Below are 27,011 nucleotides of genomic sequence, written 5' to 3'. Positions count from 1 at the left end.
AAATTCCACTTAACTAGATATAAAAAGAATATAAATATATGTCATTTTTATTTTGATCAACTTTTTTGGGAGGTGATTAAAACTTTTTTCTTTCCATATTTTTTTAGTTGTAAGTACGATAGGATTGTTGTTACATATTCATATATGCACATAATATAACAATATAGTTTGGCCAATATCACTCCCCAGCACTTTCCCTCTCCCTTTGCTCTTCCCACCCCCAGGGTGCCTTTCCTCTACTGATATTTCTTGGATTTTCATGATATCCCTGGCCCCCACCTTTTTTTTTCTTTTTCCTCTCTAGTTTCCACATATGAGAAGCATTCGACTCTTGACCTTCTGAGTTTGGCTTATTTTACTTAACATAATGGTTTTAAGTCATCCATTTTCTTGGAAATGACATAATTTCATTTTCTTTTAATGGCTGAGTAAAACTCCATTGCAAATACACACACACACACACACACACACACACACACACCACATTTTCTTTACCCATACATGTGTTGAGGGACATGTAGGCTGATTCCATAGTTTGGCTATTGTGAATTGTGCTACCATAAACATGTGTATTCATGTCTTACTCTAGCGGGATGACTTTTTAATTCTTTAGGATAAATATCAGGAGTGGTATATAGCTGGGTCATGTGGTGTTCCACACCTAGACTTTTGATTTCCAGTGGTTGCACTAATTTACAATCCCACCAGCAGTGTAAAAGTGTTACTTCTTATCAACACCCTCTCCATTGTTTATTATTGTTTGTGTTCTTGATGACTGCCATTCTGACTGGCATGAAATGAAATCTCTCATGTGTAGTTTTGATTTGCATTTCCCTAATTGCTAATAATGTTGAACATTTTCTTATGAACTTGCTAGCCATTTGTTTTTATTCTTTTGATAAGTGTTTGCTTAAGTAATTTGCCCATTTATTAACTGGGTTATTTGGTGGGTTTTTTTGGTGTTAAGTTTTTTTGAATTCTTTATATATTCTAGATATTAATCTTCTGTAAACTGACCAACTTTTAGGAAGGGCCTACCTAGCATGAGTGAAGAGACCAAGAACAATACAAGCAGAGAAACAGAATGAAAACAAAAAAGATAATTGGGAGAAACTTCACATACACAGATTCATAACACATGCAAAGACACACCTAGCAAAAGAGTAAAAGAGAATCAAACCACAGAATACTAAATTAGAAAAAAATAATCAACTTTCCTAAAGACGGGAAACACCATATTTGTCACTCTTTAATTCTTCAGTTTCATTGGATTATGCCCTGAGTTTCCAATTTAGAACATTAAAAAAATACACACACACACACATCACACACATATAGTTCCACCTTTGTTGAATATTATCTTTTATTTATAGCTCTTTAAAATACTGCATTTTAAGAGAGTTGTGAGGCCAACTATAGTTTTATATTTTAAAGGCATAAATAACTTGCTCCCTCAAGAATAAACTCAAAGTTATAATGAGTTTAAACATAATAGTAAATAAAGAGAACTAGTTCTAAAGAAGATAATTTTAATTGCTAATTTTACAAAAGTATACTGGAGACAATTAGAGTCAATTCTTTTTTTTTAAGTCTATTTTTTAAACTTTATTTTATTTGCTTATTTTTTTAAACATTTATTTTTTAGTTGTTTGTGAACACAATACCTTTATTTTATTTTTATGCGGTGCTGAGGATCAAACCTAGTGCCTCATGCATGCTAGGCAAGTGCTCTTCCTCTGAGCCACAACCCCAGCCCCATTATTTGCTTTTTTAAATGTGGTACCAGGGATCGAACTCAGTGCCTCACACATGCTAGGCAAGTGCTCTACCACTGAGCCTCAACCCCGGCCCCTAGAGTCAATTCTTTATGTTGAGATTATTATAAAATTAGAAAAGCAAGAGAACTATGATTTGACAAATGGGATATAGTTTCAATTTAGCAATATTAACAGACAACCTACTAAAAAAGCTCATTCATCAACTGAACAAAAATTTACTAAATGCAGTAGGTGCAATGCATTGTTCCAAGAACAAGGAAACATGACAGAAAACAAAGCTGGGAAAAGCCCTGCTTGCATGAAACTTAGGTCCATCCTAATGTGGGGGAGAAAGACAAAAAATGAAATATATGGCATGTTAGATATTGAGGGCTGAGGAGAAAAATACAGCAGAGAAGAAGAGAGGGAGACTATGTATGTGGGGACCGGGATGAAGTGGGAGAATTTTTTTAAAAACATTTATTTTTCAGTTGTGGGTGAACACAATATCTTTATTTTTACGTGGTGCCAAGTATTGAACTCAGTGCCTCACCCATGCTAGGTCAGAGCACTCTACCTCTGAGCCACAACCCCAGCCCCTGAAGTGGGAGAATTTAAAAAGTGGTCAGGGACTCACTGATTTTTGAGTAAATACCTAAAGGAGAAGAAAGTGAACCACTGAAATGCCTAGGAAAGAGAATCTAGGCCAAGGAAAGAGCAAGTATAAAGGGTCTGAGGTGCTTGTTTGTTTGTTTATTTATTTATTTATTGATTGATTGACTGTATTAGGGTACCCAGGGCAGCTTGGCACATGCCAGGCAAGGTTGTGCCATGAAGTTACATCTAGGCCCCTGAGGTGTTTGAGATTCAGCAGGAAGGGCTGTGTATGTGGAGTACTGGAAACAAGAGGGGAACTGGCAAATAATGTCGGAGAGATAATGAGGTGGGGGTGGGCAGGGCTATTTGTGTAGAGCCTTTTAGGTCATTGTCAGGATTCTTCTATTACAAGTGGAGGCATTTGGGTTTTGAGCCAAAGAGTGTATGATCTGATTTATGTTTATCAGGATTTCTCAAGCAACTGTGCTGGTAATAGGTGTGGGGCAGGGGTAAATGAGTCAGTTAGAAAATAACTATTACCTCAGGTAAGACATGACAGTATCTTAGATCAGAGTAGTGGGTAGAAACAATGACAAGAGTTCAGATTCTGGATGTATTTAGAAGTTAAAGCCAAATGGATTTGCTGATATGGATCACATAAAGTTTGAGTAATTAAGAGAAGAGAGATGCTACCTACTAAGAAAAGGAAGACAGACACAAGGTGTGATAGGCAGAATTCTAGTACAACCTCCAAGATATCCATCTACTGGTATATATGGCCAGAAAAAGTTCCTCCCTTTGTGTGGAGGTACCTCATAACATTAGATTACTTTATATGAGAAAAAGGATTATACAGATGTAAATCCCTAAATATAGTAGGGTTTGGTTTTTTTTGTTTGTTTTTGTTGGTACTGGGATTGAACCCAGGGGGCACTTTTCCACTGAGCTACACCACGGCACATTTTATTTTTTTATTTTGAGATAGAGTATCACTAAGTTACCTAGGACAGCCTTGAAATTGTCATCCTCCTGCCTCAGTCTCCTACGAAGTTGGGATTAGAAGCATGCACCAGGGGCCAGGATTGTAGCTCAATGGTGGAGTGCTTGTCTTTTATGTTTGAGTCACTGGATTCCATCCTCAGCACCACACAAAAATAAATAAATACGGGATGAAAAAGGTAATATCACAACAGACACTTCAGAAATACAGAACATAATCAGAAATTATTTTGAATCCTTATACTCCAATAAAATAGAAGATAGTGAAGGCATAGATAACTTTCTTAAGTCTTATGATCTGCCCAAATTGAGTCAGGAGGATATAGACAACCTAAACAGACCAATAACAATAGAGGAAATAGAAGAAACCATCAAAAGACTACCAACTAAGAAAAGCCCAGGACCGGATGGGTATACAGCAGAGTTTTACAAAACCTTTAAAGAGGAACTAACACCAATACTTTTCAAACTATTTCAGGAAATAGAAAAAGAGGGAGAACTTCCAAATTCATTCTACAAGGCCAATATCACTCTGATCCCTAAACCAGACAAAGACACTTCAAAGAAAGAAAACTACAGACCAATATCTCTAATGAATCTAGACGCAAAAATCCTCAATAAAATTCTGGCGAATCGGATTCAAAAACATATCAAAAAAATTGTGCACCATGATCAAGTAGGATTCATCCCTGGGATGCAAGGCTGGTTCAATATACGGAAATCAATAAATGTTATTCACCACATCAATAGACTTAAAAATAAGAACCATATGATCATCTCGATAGATGCAGAAAAAGCATTCGACAAAGTACAGCATCCCTTTATGTTCAAAACTCTAGAAAAATTAGGGATAACAGGATCATACCTCAACATTGTAAAAGCAATCTATGATAAGCCACAGGCCAGCATCATTCTGAATGGAGAAAAATTGAAGGCATTCCCTCTAAGATCTGGTACAAGACAGGGATGCCCTCTCTCACCACTTCTGTTCAACATAGTCCTCGAAACACTGGCCAGAGCAATTAGACAGAGGAAAGAAATTAAAGGCATAAAAATAGGAAAAGAAGAACTTAAATTATCACTATTTGCAGATGATATGATTCTATACCTAGCAGACCCAAAAGGGTCTACAAAGAAGCTGTTAGAGCTAATAAATGAATTCAGCAAAGTGGCCGGATATAAGATCAACACGCATAAATCAAAGGCATTCCTGTATATCAGCGACAAACCCTCTGAAACGGAAATGAGGACAACTACTCCATTCACAATATCCCCCCAAAAAATAAAATACTTGGGAATCAACCTAACAAAAGAGGTGAAAGACTTATACAATGAAAATTACAGAACCCTAAAGAAAGATATAGAAGAAGATCTTAGAAGATGGAATAATATACCCTGTTCATGGATAGGCAGAACTAACATCATCAAAATGGCGATATTACCAAAAGTTCTCTATAAGTTCAATGCAATGCCAATCAAAATCCCAACAGCATTTCTTGTAGAAATAGATAAAACAATCATGAAGTTCATATGGAATAACAAAAGACCCAGAATAGCAAAAACAATACTAAGCAGGAAGTGTGAATCAGGTGGAATAGTGATACCAGACTTCAAACTATACTACAGAGCAATAGTAACAAAAACAGCATGGTACTGGTACCAAAACAGGCGGGTGGACCAATGGTACAGAATAGAGGACACAGAAACCAATCCACAAAACTACAACTATCTTATATTTGATAAAGGGGCTAAAAGCATGCAATGGAGGAAAGATAGCATCTTCAACAAATGGTGCTGGGAAAACTGGAAATCCATTTGCATCAAAATGAAACTGAATCTCTTTCTCTCACCATGCACAAAAGTTAACTCAAAATGGATCAAGGAGCTTGATATCAAAACAGAGACACGCCGTCTGATAGAAGAAAAAGTTGGCTACGATCTACATACCGTGGGGTCGGGCTCCAAATTCCTCAATAGGACACCCATAGCGCAAGAGTTAACAACTAGAATTAACAAATGGGACTTACTCAAACTAAAAATTTTTTTCTCAGCAAAAGAAACAATAAGAGAGGTAAATAGGGAGCCTACATCCTGGGAACAAATCTTTACTCCTCACACTTCAGATAGAGCCCTAATATCCAGAGTATACAAGGAACTCAAAAAATTAGACAAAAAGACAACAAATAACCCAATCAACAAATGGGCCATGGACCTGAATAGACACTTCTCAGAGGAGGACATACAATCAATCAATAAGTACATGAAAAAATGCTCAACATCGCTAGCAGTCAGAGAAATGCAAATCAAAACCACCCTAAGATACCATCTCACTCCAGTAAGAATGGCAGCCATTATGAAGTCAAATAACAACAAGTGTTGGCGAGGATGTGGGGAAAAGGGTACACTGGTTCATTGTTGGTGGGACTGCAAAGTGGTGCAGCCAATATGGAAAGCAGTATGGAGATTTCTTGGAAAGCTGGGAATGGAACCACCATTTGACCCAGCTATTCCCCTTCTCAGTCTATTCCCCAAAGTCCTAATAAGAGCATGCTACAGGGACACTGCTACATCGATGTTCATAGCAGCACAATTCAGGATAGCAAGATTGTGGAACCAACCTAGATGCCCTTCAATAGATGAATGGATAAAAAAAATGTGGCATTTATACACAATGGAGTATTACTCTGCATTAAGAAATGACAAGATCATAGAATTCGGAGGGAAATGGATGGCATTAGAGCAGATTATGCTAAGTGAAGCTAGCCAATCCTTAAAAAACAAATGCCAAATGACTTCTTTGATATAAGGGAAGTAACTAAGGACAGAGTAGGGACGAAGAACAGGAGAAGAAGATCAACATTAATAGAGATGAGAGGGGGGAGGGAAAGGGAGAGAGAAGGGAAATTGCATGGAAAGGGATGGTGATCCTCAGGGTTATACAAAATTACATACAAGAGGAAGTGAGGGGTAAGGAAAGAATAATACAAGTGGAAGAAATGTTTTACAGTAGAGGGGGTTGAGAGAGAAGAGGAGAGGGGAGGAGAGGGGAGGGGGGATAGTAGAGAATAGGATAGAGAGCAGAATTCATCAGACACTAGAATGGCAATATGTAAATCAATGGAAATGTAATTGATGTAACTGATGTGATTCAGCAATCTGTATACGGGATAAAAATGGGAGTTCATAACCCTTTTGAATCAAACTGTGAAATATATCAAAATAGATGTAATGTTTTGAACTACCAACAATAAAAAAAAGTAAAAAAAAAAATAAAAAAATAAAAAAAAAATAAAATAAAGGTATTGTGTCCATCTACAACTAAAATATGTTTTTTTTTTTTTTTTAAAAAAAAAAGCATGTACCACCATGCCTGGCTTCTAGTCTGCTAATTTTGGCTTCACTTATTTTGGGGCTCTGGTGTTAGGATATAGTTATAATCATTATAAATTTTGATGGATTAAACTTTTTATACTATAAAATATTCTTATCTCTAAGAACACTTCCTGTTTTAATGCCTGTTTTATCTGATATTGGTATAGTATTATCTCTCTTTTTTATTTACTGATGCAATAATAGATCTTTTTCTATTCTTTTATTTATAACCTATTTGTATCATTTTAGTTCAAACTACATCTCTTGCAGACAGCATATACTTATTCAACTTTATCTACACTGACATACTCTGTATTTTAATTAGTGTTTAATCTATTTACAGTTAATGTGATTACTGATAAGGAAGGATTTATGAGTGTAATTTTGTTATTTGTTTTCTCTAATCTGTCTTTTTTCTGTTCCCTTTTCTACATGAAAGAGTACAATGAAAGAAGAATCAAGGTTATTAGCTGATAGAATGGGAAAGGAGGCAGTAAAGGTTTTAAAAGAAAAAGTAGAAAATATAAAATGGCTTTGGGGGAGAGAAGGAAGTAAACATACTAGAGAAATACAGTAGACTTTTGTTACTATTAATAGTACACCTGAGATTATTAGTCAAGAATTTAAAGTGAGACTGGTTTATGTGGTTATGGGTTTCCTTCCAGACATACCAGTTCAGCTGTAGGCACTGTGGATCAAGAGCTGATTTTATTCAGGCTAGTAGTTCAGTTAAGTGAATGACAAAGTAAAAGTGGACAAAGGAACTGAGATTTATGGCAGGGAGGGATTAGAATTGACTACGGAATTGACTTGGTAATAAGGGAAGTATGAAATTAGGAGCTATAGACTAGTGTTTCTAGGTGGGAAGGGGGAAACGAATGTCAGAGAATCTCTGGAATTAGGGAAGAAACATTTATAAGCAGTGGCTCAAAGGACCTTTGGAGTTGGAGTGGAAACATTTATAAGCAGTAGGATGCGTGGAAATGACATTAGGGAGGAACTATAATTACTGGTAAAGATAAAATCTAGGATAAGAGTGGTGGCTAACATTGCCTAAAGAGATCACTAGAGTAGAGGACATCAGGGATTGAGAGACCATGAAATTAAGGAATCATATAGGCACATACAGAAATCACCAACGTGGTTTCCCATAAATGTTCTTCTTGAATTAAGATTAATTTTTCAACTTTACAACTGTGACAATTAAAAATCTCATAGCTATCTCATGACTATCCCTAGATATCATGATTCAGAACTCCTTATTATAGATATAAGGGTATATGGATATCTGCGTATATAACTTACGTTACTCTGAGAGTATTATGTACCTCTCAGGAACTTTACATTATGGTCATTTGGGCCAGGGTCTTAGCTACTCTCTCAGATGATAAAATATATGAGGACAGAGAATACCTTTTAATCTGTATATACTGTAGTACTAATATGGCAATTTGAACAAACGTTTACAATGGATATTTTTTGTATAAAAGTATTAATAAGTAGATTACTGAATCTTATTACTTGCTGTTCCTTTCAAATTAACTGATTTGTTGAAGTTAGATAATCCTTGCTTTGCTTTGTACCAGTACAATCCTAGATGTAGCTCCATGAGACTTCCATGTTAATTTAGTTGTTTATTTGCTTTTTTGTTTACTAGAGTGTAACTATTAATTTGCTAGGGCTGCCTTAACAGACCAGGTGGCTTAAACAACAAGAGTTTATTTTCTTATGATAATGTAGGCTAGAAATCCAAAATCAAGAGGTTGGCAGGGTTAGTTCCTTCTAAGACTTCTGTCCTTGACTGTACAGGTAAGTGGCTGTCTTCTCTGTGTTCACATGATCTTCCCTCAGTGTGTCAGTGTCTTCATCTGTTTATAATGACACCAGTCATACTGGATGAAGGCCCACACTAGTCTAATTTTGTCTCTCCAAAGACTAAATGTCCTCTGAATCTTCCACTTATCTTTCAGTGGTACCTAAGGTGAGCGCTACTTGTAGAATGACCACAATCCTGGGTAACTGAGAAACTGAAGAGTGGCCTTGGGTCACTACTATGAGTTTAAAAATGTATATAGGTGACACAAAGTCATTTTAAAGGGGAGGTAACACTATTTAACTGTTTAACCTATTTACTATGTATTTTTTTCTTATTTATATATTTCAACATTATGAATAAAGTACCCTGCCACACTCCTATGAAATGGCAGGCCAGCTTATGCTATTTTTCCTGATTTAATACAGTAATATATATGATTGTATCTGTGTGTGTGTATACACACATATATATTCATATTCATAACACAAACACATACATACACTTGTGCAATAACTTAGAAAGTTCAAAATGCCATGTAGAAGGAAACAAATCACATCAAGTCAAACAGGGATAACTTTTAGGCATAATTCCTTTTGTTTTTTTTCTAAAAAAGCAGTAGGACTGTGTGTGTTGTTTATATTATATTATAAAGGGATAAAACAATGCCTAAAACTAGTAGGACACTAAATATTGAATGAATTAATTAATGTATTATATGATTAAAGAGACTGGTGTTAGTCCTGGCTGCATCACTAATCACCTTTGTGACTATGACCAAATCAATCTAAACCTCAGTTTTCCCATCTGCAAAGTACTTATGAGAATAATATAAACCTCATAGAATTATTTGAAGATCCAGGAGATAAGAGTGATTAAATTCTTGTCATGAGCTGAGCCTGGTGGCACAGGCCTGTAATCCCAGTGGCTCGGGAGACTGAGGCAGAAGGATCATGAGTTCAAAGCCAGCCTCAGCAAAAGCAAAGCAGTAAGACTGAGACCCTGTCTCTAAATAAAATTTAAAAAAGGGCTGAAGTTGGGGCTTAGTGGTCAAGTGTCCCTGAGTTCAATCCCCAGTACCAAAAAAAGAAAAAAAAATTCTTGTCATGACACCAATCATATTCAATGAAGAGTAGCTGTTTTTATTATCATGCTTAAATATGTATCTTGGTATGTATTTTCTTTATACAAGGTTGGAATCACACTTTAAAAGTCTATATTTTAGCATCGTGGGCTGGGATTATGGCTCAGTGGTAGAGCGCTTACATGAGGCACTGGGTTCAATTCTCAGCACCACATATATATTTTTTATTTTTATTTATTCATTTATTTATTTTTTAGGTGTAGATGGACACAACACAATGCATTTTTTTTTTAATGTGGTGCCGAGGAACGAACCCGGGTCCCACCTGTGCTAGGCAAGCGCTCTACTGCTGAGCCACAATCCCAGCCCCACATATAAATATATTTTAAAAAAGGTCCACTGACAACTAAAAAAGATTTTTTAAAAAATTCTTATATTATTAAAAAATATCTTAAAAAATTAAAAAATTCTTATATTTTACCATCTTAATATAATATTATAATCTTTTTTATATTGTGGTAGTTTAAAACATGAAGAAAAACTAAAGCGAGATCAACACTTAAATTCAAGTGTTGATTCACTTAAATAGCAACTGTTTCACTATATTGTTATGAAAATTTAATAAAATTCTTAACACAACATTTAGAATATTCTAAGAATACAGTGATCTTATTGATAGCACAATATTTTATCAGACATGTAAAATATTTATGTTCCTTCTAATGTTTCATTATAGTTAATAGTAAAGTCTTGGTATATGTCTTGCTCAGAAATCTTGGTGTCTTCAGTTATTTCTTTAAATTCAGGGGCTAACATGTTAAGCCAGGGAACATTTTTAAATAAAACCTTAACCAGAAGGGACAATAATTAAGAGACATAAATAAGAGTGTGCTTAGAGGTTGAAAAGGATGATAAAACAGGCAAAGGGCTCTGCTTGCTTCTCTTTGGGGTAACCTGAAATGGTTCTCCTATGAGAAAAGTTTGAACATCACTGAGCCCCCCCCCCCCGCAAAAAAAAATCCATCAATGTTAAAATTCTTTCTCTCCTTGGGATAAAGAACAGGTTGCCTGAATTTGATTGTTCCAGGGCTGCACTGCAGACAAAGACAAGAGCCATAGCAATATGGGTATTTCTTAAAGCATTCCATATCAAGGAAGAAATTCAAGCACTATAAATTCTTCACTTCTTTCACAAAGATGCTAAGAAGCTAAACATAAATGGTTCAGTTAACTCCATGTAATACAAATGGCCAACAGATTTAATGCCACTAGAAGTAACACTCAAGAAATAAGCTAGAATGTTCATAAGCCCATTCCACGGGGAAAACTAAAACCTGGTTTTGTATATATTAGTCTGATTTCCTTTTTTTTTTTAATTTAATTTTATTTTTTTTTATTGGTCGTTCATAACATTACATAGTTCTTAATACATCATATTACATGGTTGATTCATGTGGATTATGAACTCCCGCTTTTACCCCGTATACACATTGCTGTATCACATCAGTTTCCCTTCCATTGATTGACATATTGCCTTTCTAGTGTCTGATGTATTCTGCTGTCTGTCCTATTCTCTACTATCCCCCCTCCCCTCCCCTCCCCTTTTCTCTCTCTACCCCTTCTACTGTAAATCATTACTTCCATTTGTATTATCTTGTCTTGCCCCTCCTTTCCTCTTATATGACATTTTGTAAAACCCTGAGGATCGCCTTCCATTTCCTATGCTCCCAATTACACCAGCCCTCTAACAGTCAATCTATTCACAAGCATAAGAATTGAAGAAATGGGACTTCTATCGTAATTGGATTGGAAATGTTCCACAGCAAACTTAAAGCTTCAGTAAAAGTTTCTAAAATAAAACTCCCTATCCATTTGCAACTAGTCAAGATAATGTCTCCATAATATAGCTTAAGTAAAACATCCATAAACTTTTCAAAATTCAATTAAGTCAAAAACATTTAAACATTAGATCCAAATAAGATTATCTAAGGAATTTTAAACTGAATATATTCTACAAAGATAACTGGTTCAGTATTAATATTCTGGTTTTTAGCATCTCCACAGAACTATCAACTATCTTAAAAAACAAAACAAAACAAACAACAACAACAAAAAAACAAAAAACAAATGTAATGAAACACAAAATTTTTCTTAGTTTGCCTTTACATAAAAAACGTTTTGAAAATTAGAAATATTAAAAAAGTAAATATAAAACAAAACAATATGGATTATAAACAAATATAAATTATATGGTGGAAAACTAACAATACAAATTCTAAAACCGTTTGCTTCTCAGTGATTTTGCTAGGGTATAATATTCTGTGTTGAAATATTAAACTTGCAACTGCAGCTCATTTTAAAAACAGGTGTCCAAGAGAATGTCACTTGATCTAATTCCTCTTTGCTTTGGTAAGTAATATTGACACTGAAGCTGGGAACCAGAATTATGGTTTGACCAGGTCTCTGAACTGACCACAGTCTATTCAAGCTGCTTTAGCACTTGAGCACCAGGCAAATGTGTTATGTTAATTATTGTTACATGATCTTGACATGAACTAATCCCCAATCCTATTAACTTCCTCAGTAAATGAAGCTTTAATGCTTAAGTGATAACAAGTGCTGGACAATACAGAATATAAAATTCAGTAGATGACGGAGCAATAAGCGATGGCCATATATTTAGTTCATATGATAGAATGTCTGCATTAAAATTGCAACCTGGCCTGGCACTCCATTTTAAAAAAAGGCAGGTAGGGTGATGAATGCAATTTCTACTTTTATCTTCACACTTTCTCACTATTAAGTAAGTTTTCAAAAGTACTAGTAGTAGGGATTGTAGAATGTTACAGAATTTAATAATCAGACAACATGAATCAGCAACTGATATTGTTTAACATTTTGTTATCTCATCTAGTACTTGTTTACAATAGCACATAAATAACAGCAGTGATTTCTGTTTCCATAGAGGCTTTTTTTTTAAAAAAAATAAGAATTCATACCCCATTTGAATCAAATATATGATCTGTCAAGATCATTGTATTGTCTTGAGCAACTAATTAAAAAAAAATGTAGTATCTCTAAACACCAGTCCAGGTAGCCAAAGTACTACAAAAACTTGTAACTATGTAATAAGTCAGCATTTACCTTTATATTTTGTTAATATTAAACCAAATATACAACAAATGGTAATACTTAAAAACATTACATTGTTTCTTTTATTGGGATAGAGCAGCGCCATATTAGATTTTATATTATTTTTTTTCCTGTAAGACAAGAACTCTATTGAAGACTTTTTAAGAAAATGAGTAACCAAATTGACACTCTAGCCAAATTCACTGAAGTAGGAATTGGCCTAGAGTCCTATCTAGTCTGTGCAGTTAAGCCACTGAGTGTTTTCTGTATGTGGACACTGTGCTAGACTTTGGAAACTTAGTACTGATTTGTCCCTTCTCCTCATAACCACTATCACTACTATCACTACTAACTGGTTAATTCTTATGAAGCAGAATTAACTCTGAATAATACAACTTAAGTGAAAAGTAACAATTTACAAAATACCATATTATGATCCTATTTCTGTAAAGTGATATCTGACTATGTTTTAAAAGTCTGTACTAAAATATTGATAATGGTTATCTTGGGAGACAGGATTATATGTGAATTTGATTTTTGGTGTCTGCTTTTCTGTATTTTTAAAACATCACTATCAACACTGACTACTTAAAAAATGCTATTTTTAATTTTGTAGTGTGTTATATTCTTGTAACATTGTTTAATTAATAGTTGGTTAAGGAAAAGAATTATTCAAGTACTGAGGCTTGGGTTCCATTTTAATATTATGCCAAGTAATTTTTATGTACTAGAGGAGGGGATTATGTTTTAAGAAAGTCTTAACTTCATTCAGGGACGCCGTTGTTTCAACAGTTTCAAAACAGAATGATTTAGAAAAGAACAGAGAATGAGCAATAATTTCAAACAATTTTATTTGTTATTGTCAACAAGGCAACTCACAAAGAGGAAACAAGGTCCTTTAGATATTTGCAAATTGGCCCTTAGACCTACACCTCATAAAATTTTAAAAGCCACCTATTAAAAATGCTAAGAGATTTTAAAAGTTCCAGAATAAGGAACAAGTGCTGGACAATACAGAATATAAAATTCAGTAGATGACGGAGCAATAAGTGATGGCCATATATTTAGTTCATATGATAGAATGTCTGCATTAAAACTGCAACCTGGCCTGGCACTCCATTTAAAAAAAAGGCAGGTAGGGTGATGAATGCAATTTCTACTTTTATCTTCACACTCACTTAAGATATCTGTACATTTTTCCCTTCTTGGCAGTTTAAGAAACAGTAAAATAGGTTTGAGCAAAAAATATTTTAAAGAAGCAGGTTATGACCTAACCTAACATTTAGGGCATTTATGAACAAATCTGAAGGTAATTATATCTTTCAATGCTTAGGTATTTGAAAATCCAATCTTTTCTCTAGGGCTTAAAGTTCTTTATACTGCTACTTATTTTTCATCTAAATGAAAGTTCTCACTTTTATAATCTGTAAAATACAAAGTTGAGATAAATGATCTTCAGGGTACCTTTAAGTCTTAAAATTTTATTATTCTCTGAAGGGCCAAATTAATCACTATCTTTCCTTAGTTCTGATAGGAATTATAACTGAAATAATTGGTATTTTTAGTTTTATTTTTACCAGGCCCAGAATTACTTCTCATTAAAATAGGTTTAATTAAAATATATATTTACATTTATTTATTTCAACACTATTATACAGAATTATGGCAAGAATATTTTTACTAATAAAATTGCAAATATTATAGAATATTTTAAAACAACAACATTGTTATCAAGGACTTTGGAGAAAATTTCAAAAATAAATAACCAACCTGATGACCTGATTACAGTGGGCACACATTGGAGTTCTTTTCCCAGCAGGAATGTGCTCAGCTCTCTGCACTAAAGTATCCTGGTCACTTGGCTGGGGCTGCCCCACAGTGGAGTTGGCTGGTGCCCCTGCTCCTGAGGGAGTACCACTGTTTGAGATTCTTCCAATGGAAGGTGCTGGGAGTTAAAACACAGATAAATCAGAATGAGAATTAGTCAAATAAAAACTTCTCCTAAGAAGCAAATAATCTTTAAAATTATCTTTTACTCAGTCTTATATTTGTGGTAAAGTTATGACCCAAATACTGGGCTTTGGTTATACAGACAAGTATAAAAGAAGAAAATGATTATAACACAGTAGAAGAGTTATGACAAATGTATGCATTGGATGCTTGCTCTGCTTCCAAGAGGAGCTATGGCTAGGTCAATAACAAAGGTGATATATTTCTAGTTATCTAGAAATTTCTACTAACCACTAACTAGACTTCATTCCAAATGTATCATTGGCACATTAAAAACCTCAATGTATTGAAGATAAAAACAAACTATATTCCCTCTTGCAATCTGTGCTAACCAGTTATCCAAGCATGTAAGGTAGCTACCTAGAATCATCTTTGTTCCTTCCCCTCCTCATGTTTGGTGAGAACAGGTCCTGCTGATTGATTGTATACTACACAATCAATCAGCAGGACCTTTTCTCCATTTCTGCAACAGTGTCCTGGTTCAGGTTCTCAGTATCTTCTGTATTATCTGCCAAAATTCACCCTTCTAGCTGCCACTTAAGACTGAAATCTTAATCAACCACAACTCTGTGCAGAGCCTTTCAAGATCTCCTGTTCATGGCCAGTGAGTTCAGGCCTCTAAGCACCCTATGCAAATCCCTCCTGCTCCACAACCTCATCATTCCCCTATGCTGCCTCTCACTTAATGCTTCAACACCAAACTGCCTCACTTTTTCTTGTGAATGGGGCTATCTACACACAGGCTAGGCTTGCTCTTAGTAATGTCATTTTTCTACCCTCCTTCCTATTTTCAAAGTAACCACTGCTTACTATTTAAGATTGAGCCCAGAAGTCAGCTTCTGAGAAACCCTCCCTGAACCACCTCTGCACATGGCCCTTTCTACACATTCTAGATCCAATGTTTCTCTTTGATGTTCCCATAATTTTCTGTAAATGTCTTTATTATTGCTTCTACTGCATATGTGTGTGTCTCTTTTTCTCCAATTAGATAATTTGCTCCCAAGAACTATCTTATTTATCACTCTTGCAGTTGCAAGAGTGTTTGAAATGAATAAATGAATGAATGAACCGGGATTGACACATAAGTGAACAAATGTGAAAACTGGAAGTGAGTAAAACCGGCAGAAGGCCTTCTTCTTACCCACAGGCCACTAAAATATGATGGAAGAGAAAAGATACATACTAAATCATTTTAAATAACAACAAAATACATGAAAATCATTTTAAATGAACAACAGAATGTGTGTTTATAGATGGACATATTTACATATATACCAACACAAGTTGACAGTATCTATATTAAAGTATGGTTGGAATGGGGTAAGATTAATTAAAATAATTGTATGGACACCCCTCTCTCACAAGAATAAAGCCTGTTTCGCTATGATGTGCAATTACAGATGCAGAAGCCCAGCATTTGTGAACACTTAGCACATCTTTGGTGCTAGGCCTGAGACTCCATCTGTAAAATGGCACTTTATAGGACAGGGACCTCGACTGAAGAAGGAAAAGTATTAATAGGATATTAATAAATACCAAATAAATTATAGTGAAGTCTGCTAGACCAGGAACATGTTTCCATTATCTTAGGCTCTCACTTTTTCTCACAGAACTGGAAAAGAGAATTACTGCAATATTCACTTAGTACAGCTTCCTCCTTCTCATTTACTCTCACAATGCAACTCCCATCTCTGGCTCTTTAGTTTCTAATCCAGGCTTATATTTTCAATGCCAAACCCAGTTATAGTCTTTAAATTTAAGACAGTAAATGGATTTCCTCTTCCTGCATATACTATACCACATAAGCAGGCACAGGACTCTGCTTCCAATTTCCCTGATGCTTCATCCCTAGGCCCTAGCAACTGTTTCAAAGAACATGTTCTCAAGCTGGTCCCTCATTTCTAATTCAAACCCATGCTCTATCATTTGAGTTCTGGTCTTGAATTCCTCAAGTCAGGATTATTACAGGTCTTCTAATCATTATATCTCCTGCCAGTCTCTTCTTCAACCTGTTATGCTACATTTTTTTTTTCAAAAACACTACTCTGATCATATTGTCTTGCTCATAAAACTGTGACTCCTCCCTGCAAACTGTATGCAGCCCATCACTCACTGAGCCTACTCCAATCTTACTAACAACTGTTTTTTACTCTTCCCTAGATATCATTTCCATCACCATCATACTAAGTTACATTTGTTTAATGCTAAACTTGTGCAAATACTATTTAAAGGTACTATTCTCATGGTTTTTTTCCAAAAGTCCTGTAATCTCAGTATGATTAGTGTCACTTTCTTAGTTTATAAGGAATCTGAGTAAAGAGAGGATAAGAAATCTGCCCAAAGTCACATAGCAAGAAAAGACAATCTTGTTACTGAGCAATCTGGCTTCTTAGTCTGTATTCTTAAACACTATGCTATATTTTACTCACTGTCCCTTGAGTATGCCATACCAAACCCTGCCTCTATGATCCCCCAGTCAATGAAATGCCCTTTTCCCCACTGCTACTTAAGTTTTTCCATTCTGCAAGATTCATATGAGTACCACTGTCTTCTCTAAAGTTTCCTCTGAGCATCATGACTAGAAGAGTCCTTCCTGTATAATTTATTTGGTATTTATTAATATCCTATTAATAATTTCCCTTCCTCAGTCGATTACTAACTCTTAGAAATAGGCATAAACTGCATATTCTTTTCTATTACCCCAAGATTGCCTTGCAAATAGAAGGTGAAAAATTAATATTTAATCGATTAAATGGAAAAGAAGGTTCCAAATCACTTTTTGTTTTTTGCCTTTAAACTATACAAACAGGTATTTTAAAAATGTGGATTAGGTCCAGGATTTTCAGGATTTGTGATAATGAGAAAGTTACTGACTGGAAAATCTGAAAATCAGACCTCAAAGACAAGTCAAACCCTTTCATCTACCATGTGCCTTTGTATTATCACATTATCTATGCATAAGCCCTAAAGTGCTGAGACACTGAGACATTTTTAGCAATAAAAGAGTGTAGTAATTCTCCATCAGTCATTGTAAAAATGGGACATATCCATCTGGCCCATGCCTCAAGCAGAAGGTATATGAGGGACAAACTCATTTAACATGAGCATTCATTCTTACACAAGAAACATGCGACTATATCTTAAAAACATGAGAAGGCTCTTGGTTCTACTGCTTTCCTTTTTTTGGGGGGGTGGGTGGGTGGGGGGAGAAAAGCCTTGCTTCTGTTACTGCCTCATTTTAACTACTTTGGATATAAGAGAAATTCTCACACCTCTGTTTGTTGCTGCATTGCTAGCTCATTGGCTCGCATACAAAGTCATACAAGCCCTGTTAATTACTGAGTCCTGAACATTTCCAAAGAACAGTTATTTCCCATATGAATAAATGATGTTTCATTTCTTCAGACTGAATTTCTCACTACTCCAGCAAAGGGATGGGCAACCTCTGAGCTGTCAAGTGCCAATTCCCTGGCCTCTACTCACAGGAGAGGGAGGCATAAGAAGGTGATGTCTCAGGAGAAGGGAAACACCACAAAAGGAGCCCTGCTTCCATTATTATTTCTAATGACTTCATTATTATTTCTAATGACTTTTCTAATGACTTCAAATTCCTGCATTCCTACACACAGAAAACCATTTTTCCATAGCACAGTGACCAAAATGCTTCACGTATGAAACCCATTATAAAAATCTTCTATTTGTACGCAGAAAAAATTGATCTCTTTAGAGATAGTTTGAAGATGACTATCTACTTATTTGTAATAAGAAGATTTTTTTCTTTGAAGTTCTATTAAGATCATTAAATAGGAGTGCTGAATCAACCCCACATCATAATGTAGGAATCTAAGTCACAAAAAGTCTAGTGACTTACTCAAAGTGAATAATGAATCAGTAAAGTGTCAAAATGAGAATACTGAGAGGAAGTGACTTGACTCCAGATTTCCTTTTCAACCTTAATCTTGAGCAACTTTCATGAAATTCAGCTTCTTTTTGGGCAAATCCTACTCTACTGGGACCCTGTTTGGAAATTAATTTCTTTTCATTTGTATCAAATATATTCCAGCTCCACAAAACTCATAGAAATTCAAACCCACTAGCTACCCTTCAAGTCAACAGTACTGGTGACAATCTCACTCATTAATTTAAAATATTGTTATTTATGAGTCTTCTAAAGGTTATAAATGGCATATATTCTCATCTTATTTTTTCTTTTGTTTTTTGACCCTGTGATAGTCAAACCTAAGGTTACAAAGATTATCATTAAATGAATTCAACACAAAGTAACTGAGGGAGACACCTAGCAGTGTATTAGAATGCTTTCGCAGTACTTATTAAAGAAATCTGTCAAGTTAACCAAGTAAAATATACTCAGTGCATAACATGTTGAGTTGCTAGTTTTAAAAATATTTGTCATGTTGATACATCAGAATTTTTAAAAAGCCAACAAATCCCTGGCTTACTACATATAAGTTTAATTTACTACAAAGAAAAACCATCTCTTTGGACTATAGACTATTCATTGGAGATAAAGAATTAAAAAAATTGAACCATGTAATATTAATTAATTTGATAGAACACTTATTTGCTGTTACTCACCAAGTCTTTATGGTATTTCATTTGGCAAGATAAAGTGAAAATTCTTCAATCTAGAAAGATCTTAACTGCATTTTTTTCCTGAGCAGATAATTCAGGTTTTTAATTTAATTTAATCATTTGGTACTGGAAATTGAACCCAGATTCTGAGCTACATTCTCAGTCCTGTTGTTTTTTGAGGCAGGGTTTTGCTAAATTGGTGAGGCTGACTTGAACTTGTGATCCACCTGCCTAGGTCCCCATACCTCTGGGATTACAGGCCTGTGCTACTGCATGTGCTAGATGATTCAGGTTTGTATTATTTAGAGAAATATTCAACACAAGTTTTAAATGGTGCGAGGGCTAGTTTTCTTTTCTAATGACTTCAAGTTCCAAACAGGTGATTATCAAGTTTATTCAAATAATTGCTGCACTAATAGGCCATATACATTAAAAGGTACTTGCTATATACGTTATAAAAAAGTTTTCTGTGAGAAATAGAATTCTTGGTAGTACAATGTGTGACTTTTCTGGATGTATTCTAACTATATTAAGAATAAGATGGGTTATTTAATATTTGTGCTCTTGATTCCTGTTCCTAAATGACAGTTAATTCTGAACCAATGCATTTAAAATAGCAGTGAAGATTACAATGCATATATTAAGCACCTGGCCAAACTATACCTGAATAGGCATGACACGAATTAGTTGACTGTTTGGTTCAAATAAAATTATTCAATTAACAGTTAAAAAAATTCTTATTACTGACATATACTAGGTGAGAAAATACTATATTATGTCAGACTTTACTTGGACACATAATATAAATCAATTGGGGAATAATATCACAAAGAGCAAACATTAGTGATAACAGATGTTATCAATGTCATCTAAGGCAGCTTACTCTTACTGGATGCAATGTTTTTGTATTGCTAAACATATCACTTAGGAGGAGGGAAAGCTGGGTGTTCAAAGATGAATTGCCCATGACAATACAAAAAACATAATCTGATAACATGACAGTACAAAAAATATAACCCGATAAGGTCAACTGATGAGCAATTTTAACTCCATTTGCATCCTCAGTTCTCCAAAGTACATCCTGGTCTAGGTCATCAACATCTCTTGCTTGGGCTACTACAGAGTCCGCCTACAGCTCTCCTTGCTTCTACCCTTGCCACTAGCACAGAAGCCAGCAAAAATGAAGTCAGACCATTCTATTCCTCTACTCCAACCTTCCAATAACTCCCTTTGAACATACCACTAAACCCAAAGATCTCATAGGGTTGATCCCTGCCACTTTTTTGACTATGCTCTCTTGCCACTCTATCCCTTGTCCACTATATAACAAACATGTTTGCCTTATTAGTCCTCTAAAATTATCAGCATGCTTTTAATTCAGAGCCCTTGTGCCTTCTACTCCCTCTTCCCCATATTGTCATTGTTGCTTTTTTGACTGCCCTATGCAAAACCACAATACTCCCTGCCAAGCCAGCACTCCCTGTTATTCCTTAACTGGTTTATCTTTTGCCATTGCACCCATCACCATCTGATGTATCATACACTTTTTAAAATTGTTAATCAGCTGTCTCTCCATACCTCGAGGCCATGCATACTGTCTACTTTGTTCATTGCTCTCTCCCTAGCACCTAGAATAGTCCCTAGCTTATTGCCCAATAAATGTTTGCTTACAGAAGAAGGACTCCAATGCCAAAATTATTCTTTCTATATTAAAGGGAACAAGATTCTAGAGAAATTGGTGATTCTAAGATGGGCCAAAAAATGAACAGTGATAGTACAGAATATCGTTTCAAATTAGAAAGCAGGCAACACTACTGGGGTTGTATCAAAAGGATTGGAAGAAGCAGATAGGGTAGTTTGAGCATTATTAATAATTACAAGGGACTGAAATAATCTAGCATGTTCAAATTCTAAGTCCACAATGATTCTAGAGTTTTAAAAAACCCACATTTATAATCTCTATAGGATGGTAAGGAACCAATTCATTATTTTGAAAACCAGTAAAATTTAACAAAGGCAAAGAATCAAGCTTTGACCATTATGCCTTCATAACTGATCATGTTTGATTTCTTACTTATTTCTCTGTCATCTTTTAGATTATTTTAAAGTAAATTCGAGATATAGCATTTAATCCATAATATTGCAGTATACCTAAAATATTCTTCTAAAACATTATAATGTTTATATCACAATTAAAATCATTCCTTAATATCATCAAACAATCAAATTAATTTTTTCTTATTATATACTGTATTAGTTTCCTATTGCTACTATAATAAATTACCAAAACATCTTGCCTTAAAAACAACACAGTCAGGACTAGGGTTGTGGCTCAGCAGTATAACACTTGCCTAGCACACAAGAGGCCCTGGGTTTGATCCTCAGCACCACATAAAAATAAGTAAAATAAAGGTACTGTGTCCAACCACAACTAAAAAATAATATTAAAAAAACTCATAATCTTATTTTCTTATAGTTTTCCTATACAGATATTGCTGGATCAAAATCAAGGTATTGGCAGGATGTTTCTTTCTGCTGAAGGATTTAGGGAAATTTATTCCCTAGTTTCTATAGACTGCCCAAAGTCTCTGGTTTATGGCCAGGCCCACCATCTTCAAAGACAGCAATACAAGATAAAGCCCTTTTCACATTGTGTCACTCTGATCCTCTCTTCATTCTTCCCTGTTCCACTTCTGAAGACCCTTATGATATACACTGAGTTCCACTAAGATAATCTCCCCATCTTAAGGTCAACTGATGAGCAATTTTAACTCAATTTGCATCCTCAATTCTCCTCTGCCACATAACACAACATATTCACAGGTTCAGTGTACTAGAAAATGTACAGCTACCATATATCTCCCACTGCAGTATTAAACAGGATCCAAAAAAAGTCCATATATTATACTTGTCTCTTAAATTCCTTCTAATCTATAATTCCCTCTATCACTACATCCTTTGTAACATATATGCAGAAGAAGCCAAGTCTTTAATAATATACACACATATGTATATACATATATGTATATATATACACATTTATATATATTTGAACTTTTTAATGTTAGAGTTAAAAGAAATAGAGGATAACTACACTGTTTCATTTTTACAATGACACCATAAATTGCCATTATTACTATTTTATAGCTCAAGAATATAAAGCTCAGAAAGGATAAATGACTTGCCCAAGGATGTGCCAAATAATGAAATAAAATAAATGTTTTCTGAACAACTACTATGAATCAAGCAATATGCTGGGTTTTACCACTGTGAACAAGACAGACATAATTTCTGCCCCCATGGAGTTTAAGAAGGTTACAGATCAATTATGTTATAGAAGATGCTCTAGTTTGGACCTGAAATGCCCCTCAAAGGCACATATATTAACAGCTTGGTGTCTCCAGACCATGGTGCGAGTGGAAGGTGGTAGGACCTTTAAGAGGTGGGACCTAGTGGGACATCATTGGGGCATGCCTCGAAGGGACTGGTGGATCCCAGTCTCTTCCTCCTTTCATTCTTGGCCATGCGGTGATTGGGTTCCCTCACTGTGCCCTCCTGCAATGATGCCACAGGCTAAATGTAGTAGGAGCCAATTGACCATGGACTGAAACTTCCAAAACTGTGAGCCAGAATAAACCTTTACTCTTTAAGTGGATTACCCCAGGTATTCTGTTATACTAACAGAAAGCTAACTAATGTATTGTATACGTGTGAGGAATCAGTATATTACTGTTGACTAGTATAGACATTTAGTCATTTAACAACTACATATTGAAATCCTATACAGTGGCAGGCACTCTGCTACATGTGAATGAATGCACAGTAGAGGATAAGAGCAAGATTGGTCATTTCCCTCAAAGGGTGCACCCCCTGCCTTTTTTTTTAGTTGGAGGCACCTGTGGTTCATTTTAGCCCAGAGAGTTTTTTGAATATGTGAACTCATTAGAAATATCAAAACTAGAAAAACTGAACAGGGGTCACCAGCATATTGATGACATTTGAGTCATGGGAGTGAGGTAGTTTAGGAAAAGTGCATCATGAAGGAAGAAAAGCTCCTTAGGTAGAAAGCAAATAATAAACACTTTAGGGATGGACATAGGTAGGATAAACACCAGCAGAGTATGTCATGGAAGCCAATGAAGGGAGAATGCGGGCTCTTGAACCCAGAACCATGTCTGTTTGACTCCAAAGGCTACGTCCCTATTGCATTCATTCATCAAGCATTTATCATGTATCAATTCTTGCCAAGGTATGGCTTTTCCAGTGACTGCCTTGATACATTATATGAAGGCAGATCTCCTCAATTTGATCTAAACCTGGAAATACTAACTTCCAGGCCAGTTCAGAGGAGAGACTAGTGATAACTGAAATGATTAATTTTTGCTATTTTAAATTCCCTATTGAGCCTACAAGAATAAATTTAGGAATAATGTATGAAAGCATTATTTTTTATTTACTCTGATGTCCTTCACAGCTTAGATTATCACCTTTAAGCCATTCATGTATTTGTAAATGACAAGTTTAATTTCCTGCAGAGTTCTTTCTTTCCCTAAACCTAGCTGCCTATGCTTTTTAATCATTATAATTAATGGATACAAGGTTCCTTAAATAAAACATATGGCTATAAGGCTGAATATCCATGTTTTGAAAAATGTTTGAGACTTCATGTTTAAATTTTAAAAAATCTTATAAGAGAAACATAATTGTAGATTTAATACTTTTGCCATGGAAAAACAGGAAAGAACCACTAAATCCATTTTGTTGTACAAACTCCATAGAGCTGTAAATACTTCAACCACTACATTTGGATTAAGATAAACCAACAAAGAAAATTATGGGAATCAATCTAGGGATAACCATAAAGTATTTCTGATTCCTTATTTAAAAATCCTGTAATATTTCAGTCTCATTGTTAGAAGTTAAAGTTTGTATTGAAAGTATCTATGAATACAAATGTCCCCCACTGCAAAAAGAAAAGACAAATGTTCACAAGGCAGAAGTCATCCGTGAGTTTATGGTGTGAGAAACAACTGGCTGAATTGCAAGGGGTGTTCCTGTTGAAAATGTGGTGGAGGCTAATGCTATTCTTGTATAAATAACTGGGCTACATCAAAGTGACGTTCTGGCACTCTTAGGGGAGATAAAGTATCATAATTCAGCATCTCAGAATATGTCCTCAAAGGTATGGCAGAAATTTTACACATACTAAATTGGGCAGCAGTGATGGCAGCAAGCTTGCATATTATTGTACACACTCAGTGCTTTCTCCTCTGCCCCTTCCCCAACCATCCCAGACAGATGGTGGCCAAGAGAAGCACAGGATCTGTGCATTTTGTCTGTCAAGCTCCTTGCTTTGGAAGAATAAACAGCAGTCTACTCTTTGTAATCCGGGCATGAAATCATATCCAACTGAAATGGAAAAAGTTAAGCCAAGATCTAAGATCAGAGAGCATTATGAAGAGGTTTATGCAATTTTTATTAAATGGAATCAAGGATTTTTTTAAACTCAATGATTAAAAGCAAAATTGGACAGATTAAACTATTATCATTTTTCTAAGCAGTAGAGAATGCTGGTATGTATGCCATAAAGAACTGGAACAGGTGCACCCCAAGGCTAAGTATCAAGTATTTCCGCAACTTCAGGAGGTTAGTTTCTTCCATTAGCAACCAGTCTTTCAACTTTAAGAACACAGATTAAACTAGATCGAGACTGTCTTAATTAAAGTGAACATGGGACTTGGATTAGGTTTAGTTCTCTTTTTAATTTCTTACATCACATGTAATCAAAAATTGGGTACACACAGACCTGTCTTTTTTCCCACACTGACTGAGGTTATGTGGAAGACTTCCATTTGGTCAGAGTTACAAGTAAAAGAAACCCAGCACGTACCTTGCAAACAAAGTAACAAGATGTTAAAGTATCTGGTTTTGCCATCATTCAATTAAAGTAAAAAAAATCTATCTATCCAATGTATGCAGAATTTTCTGAATATTCTCAATATCACTGCAATTGTAATTTAAAAATGGGAAGACAAGTCCATACTTTAATTGTGAGAGGCCAATGTGGTTTGTGGCATTAAAAATTAAAAAGACATAAAGAATAAAGGGGGGACAAAAGAAAATATTAAAAAAAACAGGCATAATTCATTACATCAGGTATACTAAAGAGGATCACTGGCAAAGTTTTATAGATTATGTAAGCTAAAAACTAATTTAAAATATTAAATTTGTAGAATTTTGCTCGTATTGGATGAAAAAACTTGTAAGAACATACATTAAAATTATGTCATACTCACAATAAATCTAGAGTTCTGGCATGTCATGTTTCCTAAGTAAGGAAACCAAAATGGGTTTAGCTTTTGCCATTTTTCTATTAATTTTAATCTCATATAAATGAAAAAGAAGCCTAAACCCAAAGATAAAAAAAGGTGGTATCATGGGACTGGGGTTGTGGCTCAGTAGTAGAACATTTGCTTAGCATGTGTGAGGCACTGGGTTCGATTCTCAGCACCACATATATATAAAATAAAGGACCATCAACAATTAAAAAAATAAAAAAAGAAGGTGGTATCTATGGCTTAAATCATTCATACAAATAGAATATGCATCATGTAGGGAAAAATGATTAAAGTAGAAAGGAAAAAAATTAGGGAGGTTTCCCATGTCAAACAATATTGATTCACAATGTCTCTAATGATGAATACATATGGCTGTAAAATTTTAAAATCAGGAATGTCCTCATGTCTTTATAACTATTCTCTTAAGATCTAATTCTCATTTAAAGTCATTAGATCTCTGAAATAAAAAAAAAAACAACTTTAGGGCTAGGATTGTGGCTCAGTGGCAGAGCACTTGCCTTACATGTATGAGGCACTGGGTTTGATCCCCAGCACCACATAAAAATAAATAAAATAAAGTTATAAAAAATCAATTTCATTATCACTATTCAAAAGTATAAAAAAGAACTGTCACTCAGCTCTTTTAAGGATAGAGTAGGGCAATATATCTAACTTAATAACATAATGTTAAGATACACTTGGGGGCTGGGGATGTGGCTCAAGTGGTAGCGCGCTCGCCTGGCATGCGTGCGGCCCAGGTTCCATCCTCAGCACCACATACAAACAAAGATGTTGTGACCGCCGATAACTAAAAAATAAATATTGAAATTCTCTCTCTCTCTCTCTCTCTCTCTTAAAAAAAAAGATACACTTGGGTTCACAGTTCTATTGTTTTCTAGCTGTGACATTAGAAATGTCATCATTCTGAGTCTTATTTTTCCTTGTATGTAAAACAGCAATAATAACACCTCAAAATGTGAGAAAGTAAAATAAGGCAATGTAAATGTTTACTTATGGCTCCTTGAATTTTAAGAAATATTTCATAAATGTCAGTTATTATTATGCTTTGACATAAGCTCTTACATGGTTAACAAATAAAATATCCACTCACTCATAAAGTACTTAAGAGACATTCAATGTTTAGACCCAGGAATTCTTCTGGTATGAAAGATTCATCCAAGGATATGACATCTGCCTCCAAATGGTTTATCTTTGGGAAGGTAAGATAGACAAGCAAATATGCACTATGTTCCAACATCAGTGCTGAAAAGAGTGTTCACAGCCCACCCCCCCAATAAAGTTTTCACCTCCTGTGC

The 27,011-nt window shown here is 35.0% G+C and overlaps 1 protein-coding gene across 1 annotated transcript in view; it reads right to left on the bottom strand.

Annotated features, from left to right (window-relative positions):
- Window positions 1-27,011, bottom strand: part of Pdlim5 (PDZ and LIM domain 5) — a 220,885-nt gene that overhangs the window by 13,360 nt on the left and 180,514 nt on the right. Inside the window, exon 5 of the mRNA XM_077803615.1 lies at window positions 14,525-14,699. Coding sequence (XP_077659741.1) covers window positions 14,525-14,699 — 175 coding nt within the window. The remainder of the gene's footprint in view (window positions 1-14,524; window positions 14,700-27,011) is intronic.

This window comes from Urocitellus parryii, chromosome 10 (genome assembly GCF_045843805.1).
Source record: "Urocitellus parryii isolate mUroPar1 chromosome 10, mUroPar1.hap1, whole genome shotgun sequence".
In the NCBI taxonomy this organism is placed as follows: Eukaryota; Metazoa; Chordata; class Mammalia; order Rodentia; family Sciuridae; genus Urocitellus; species Urocitellus parryii.
Note: the sequence above shows the minus strand (reverse complement) of the source record. Positions and strands in the feature narration are given on the sequence as shown.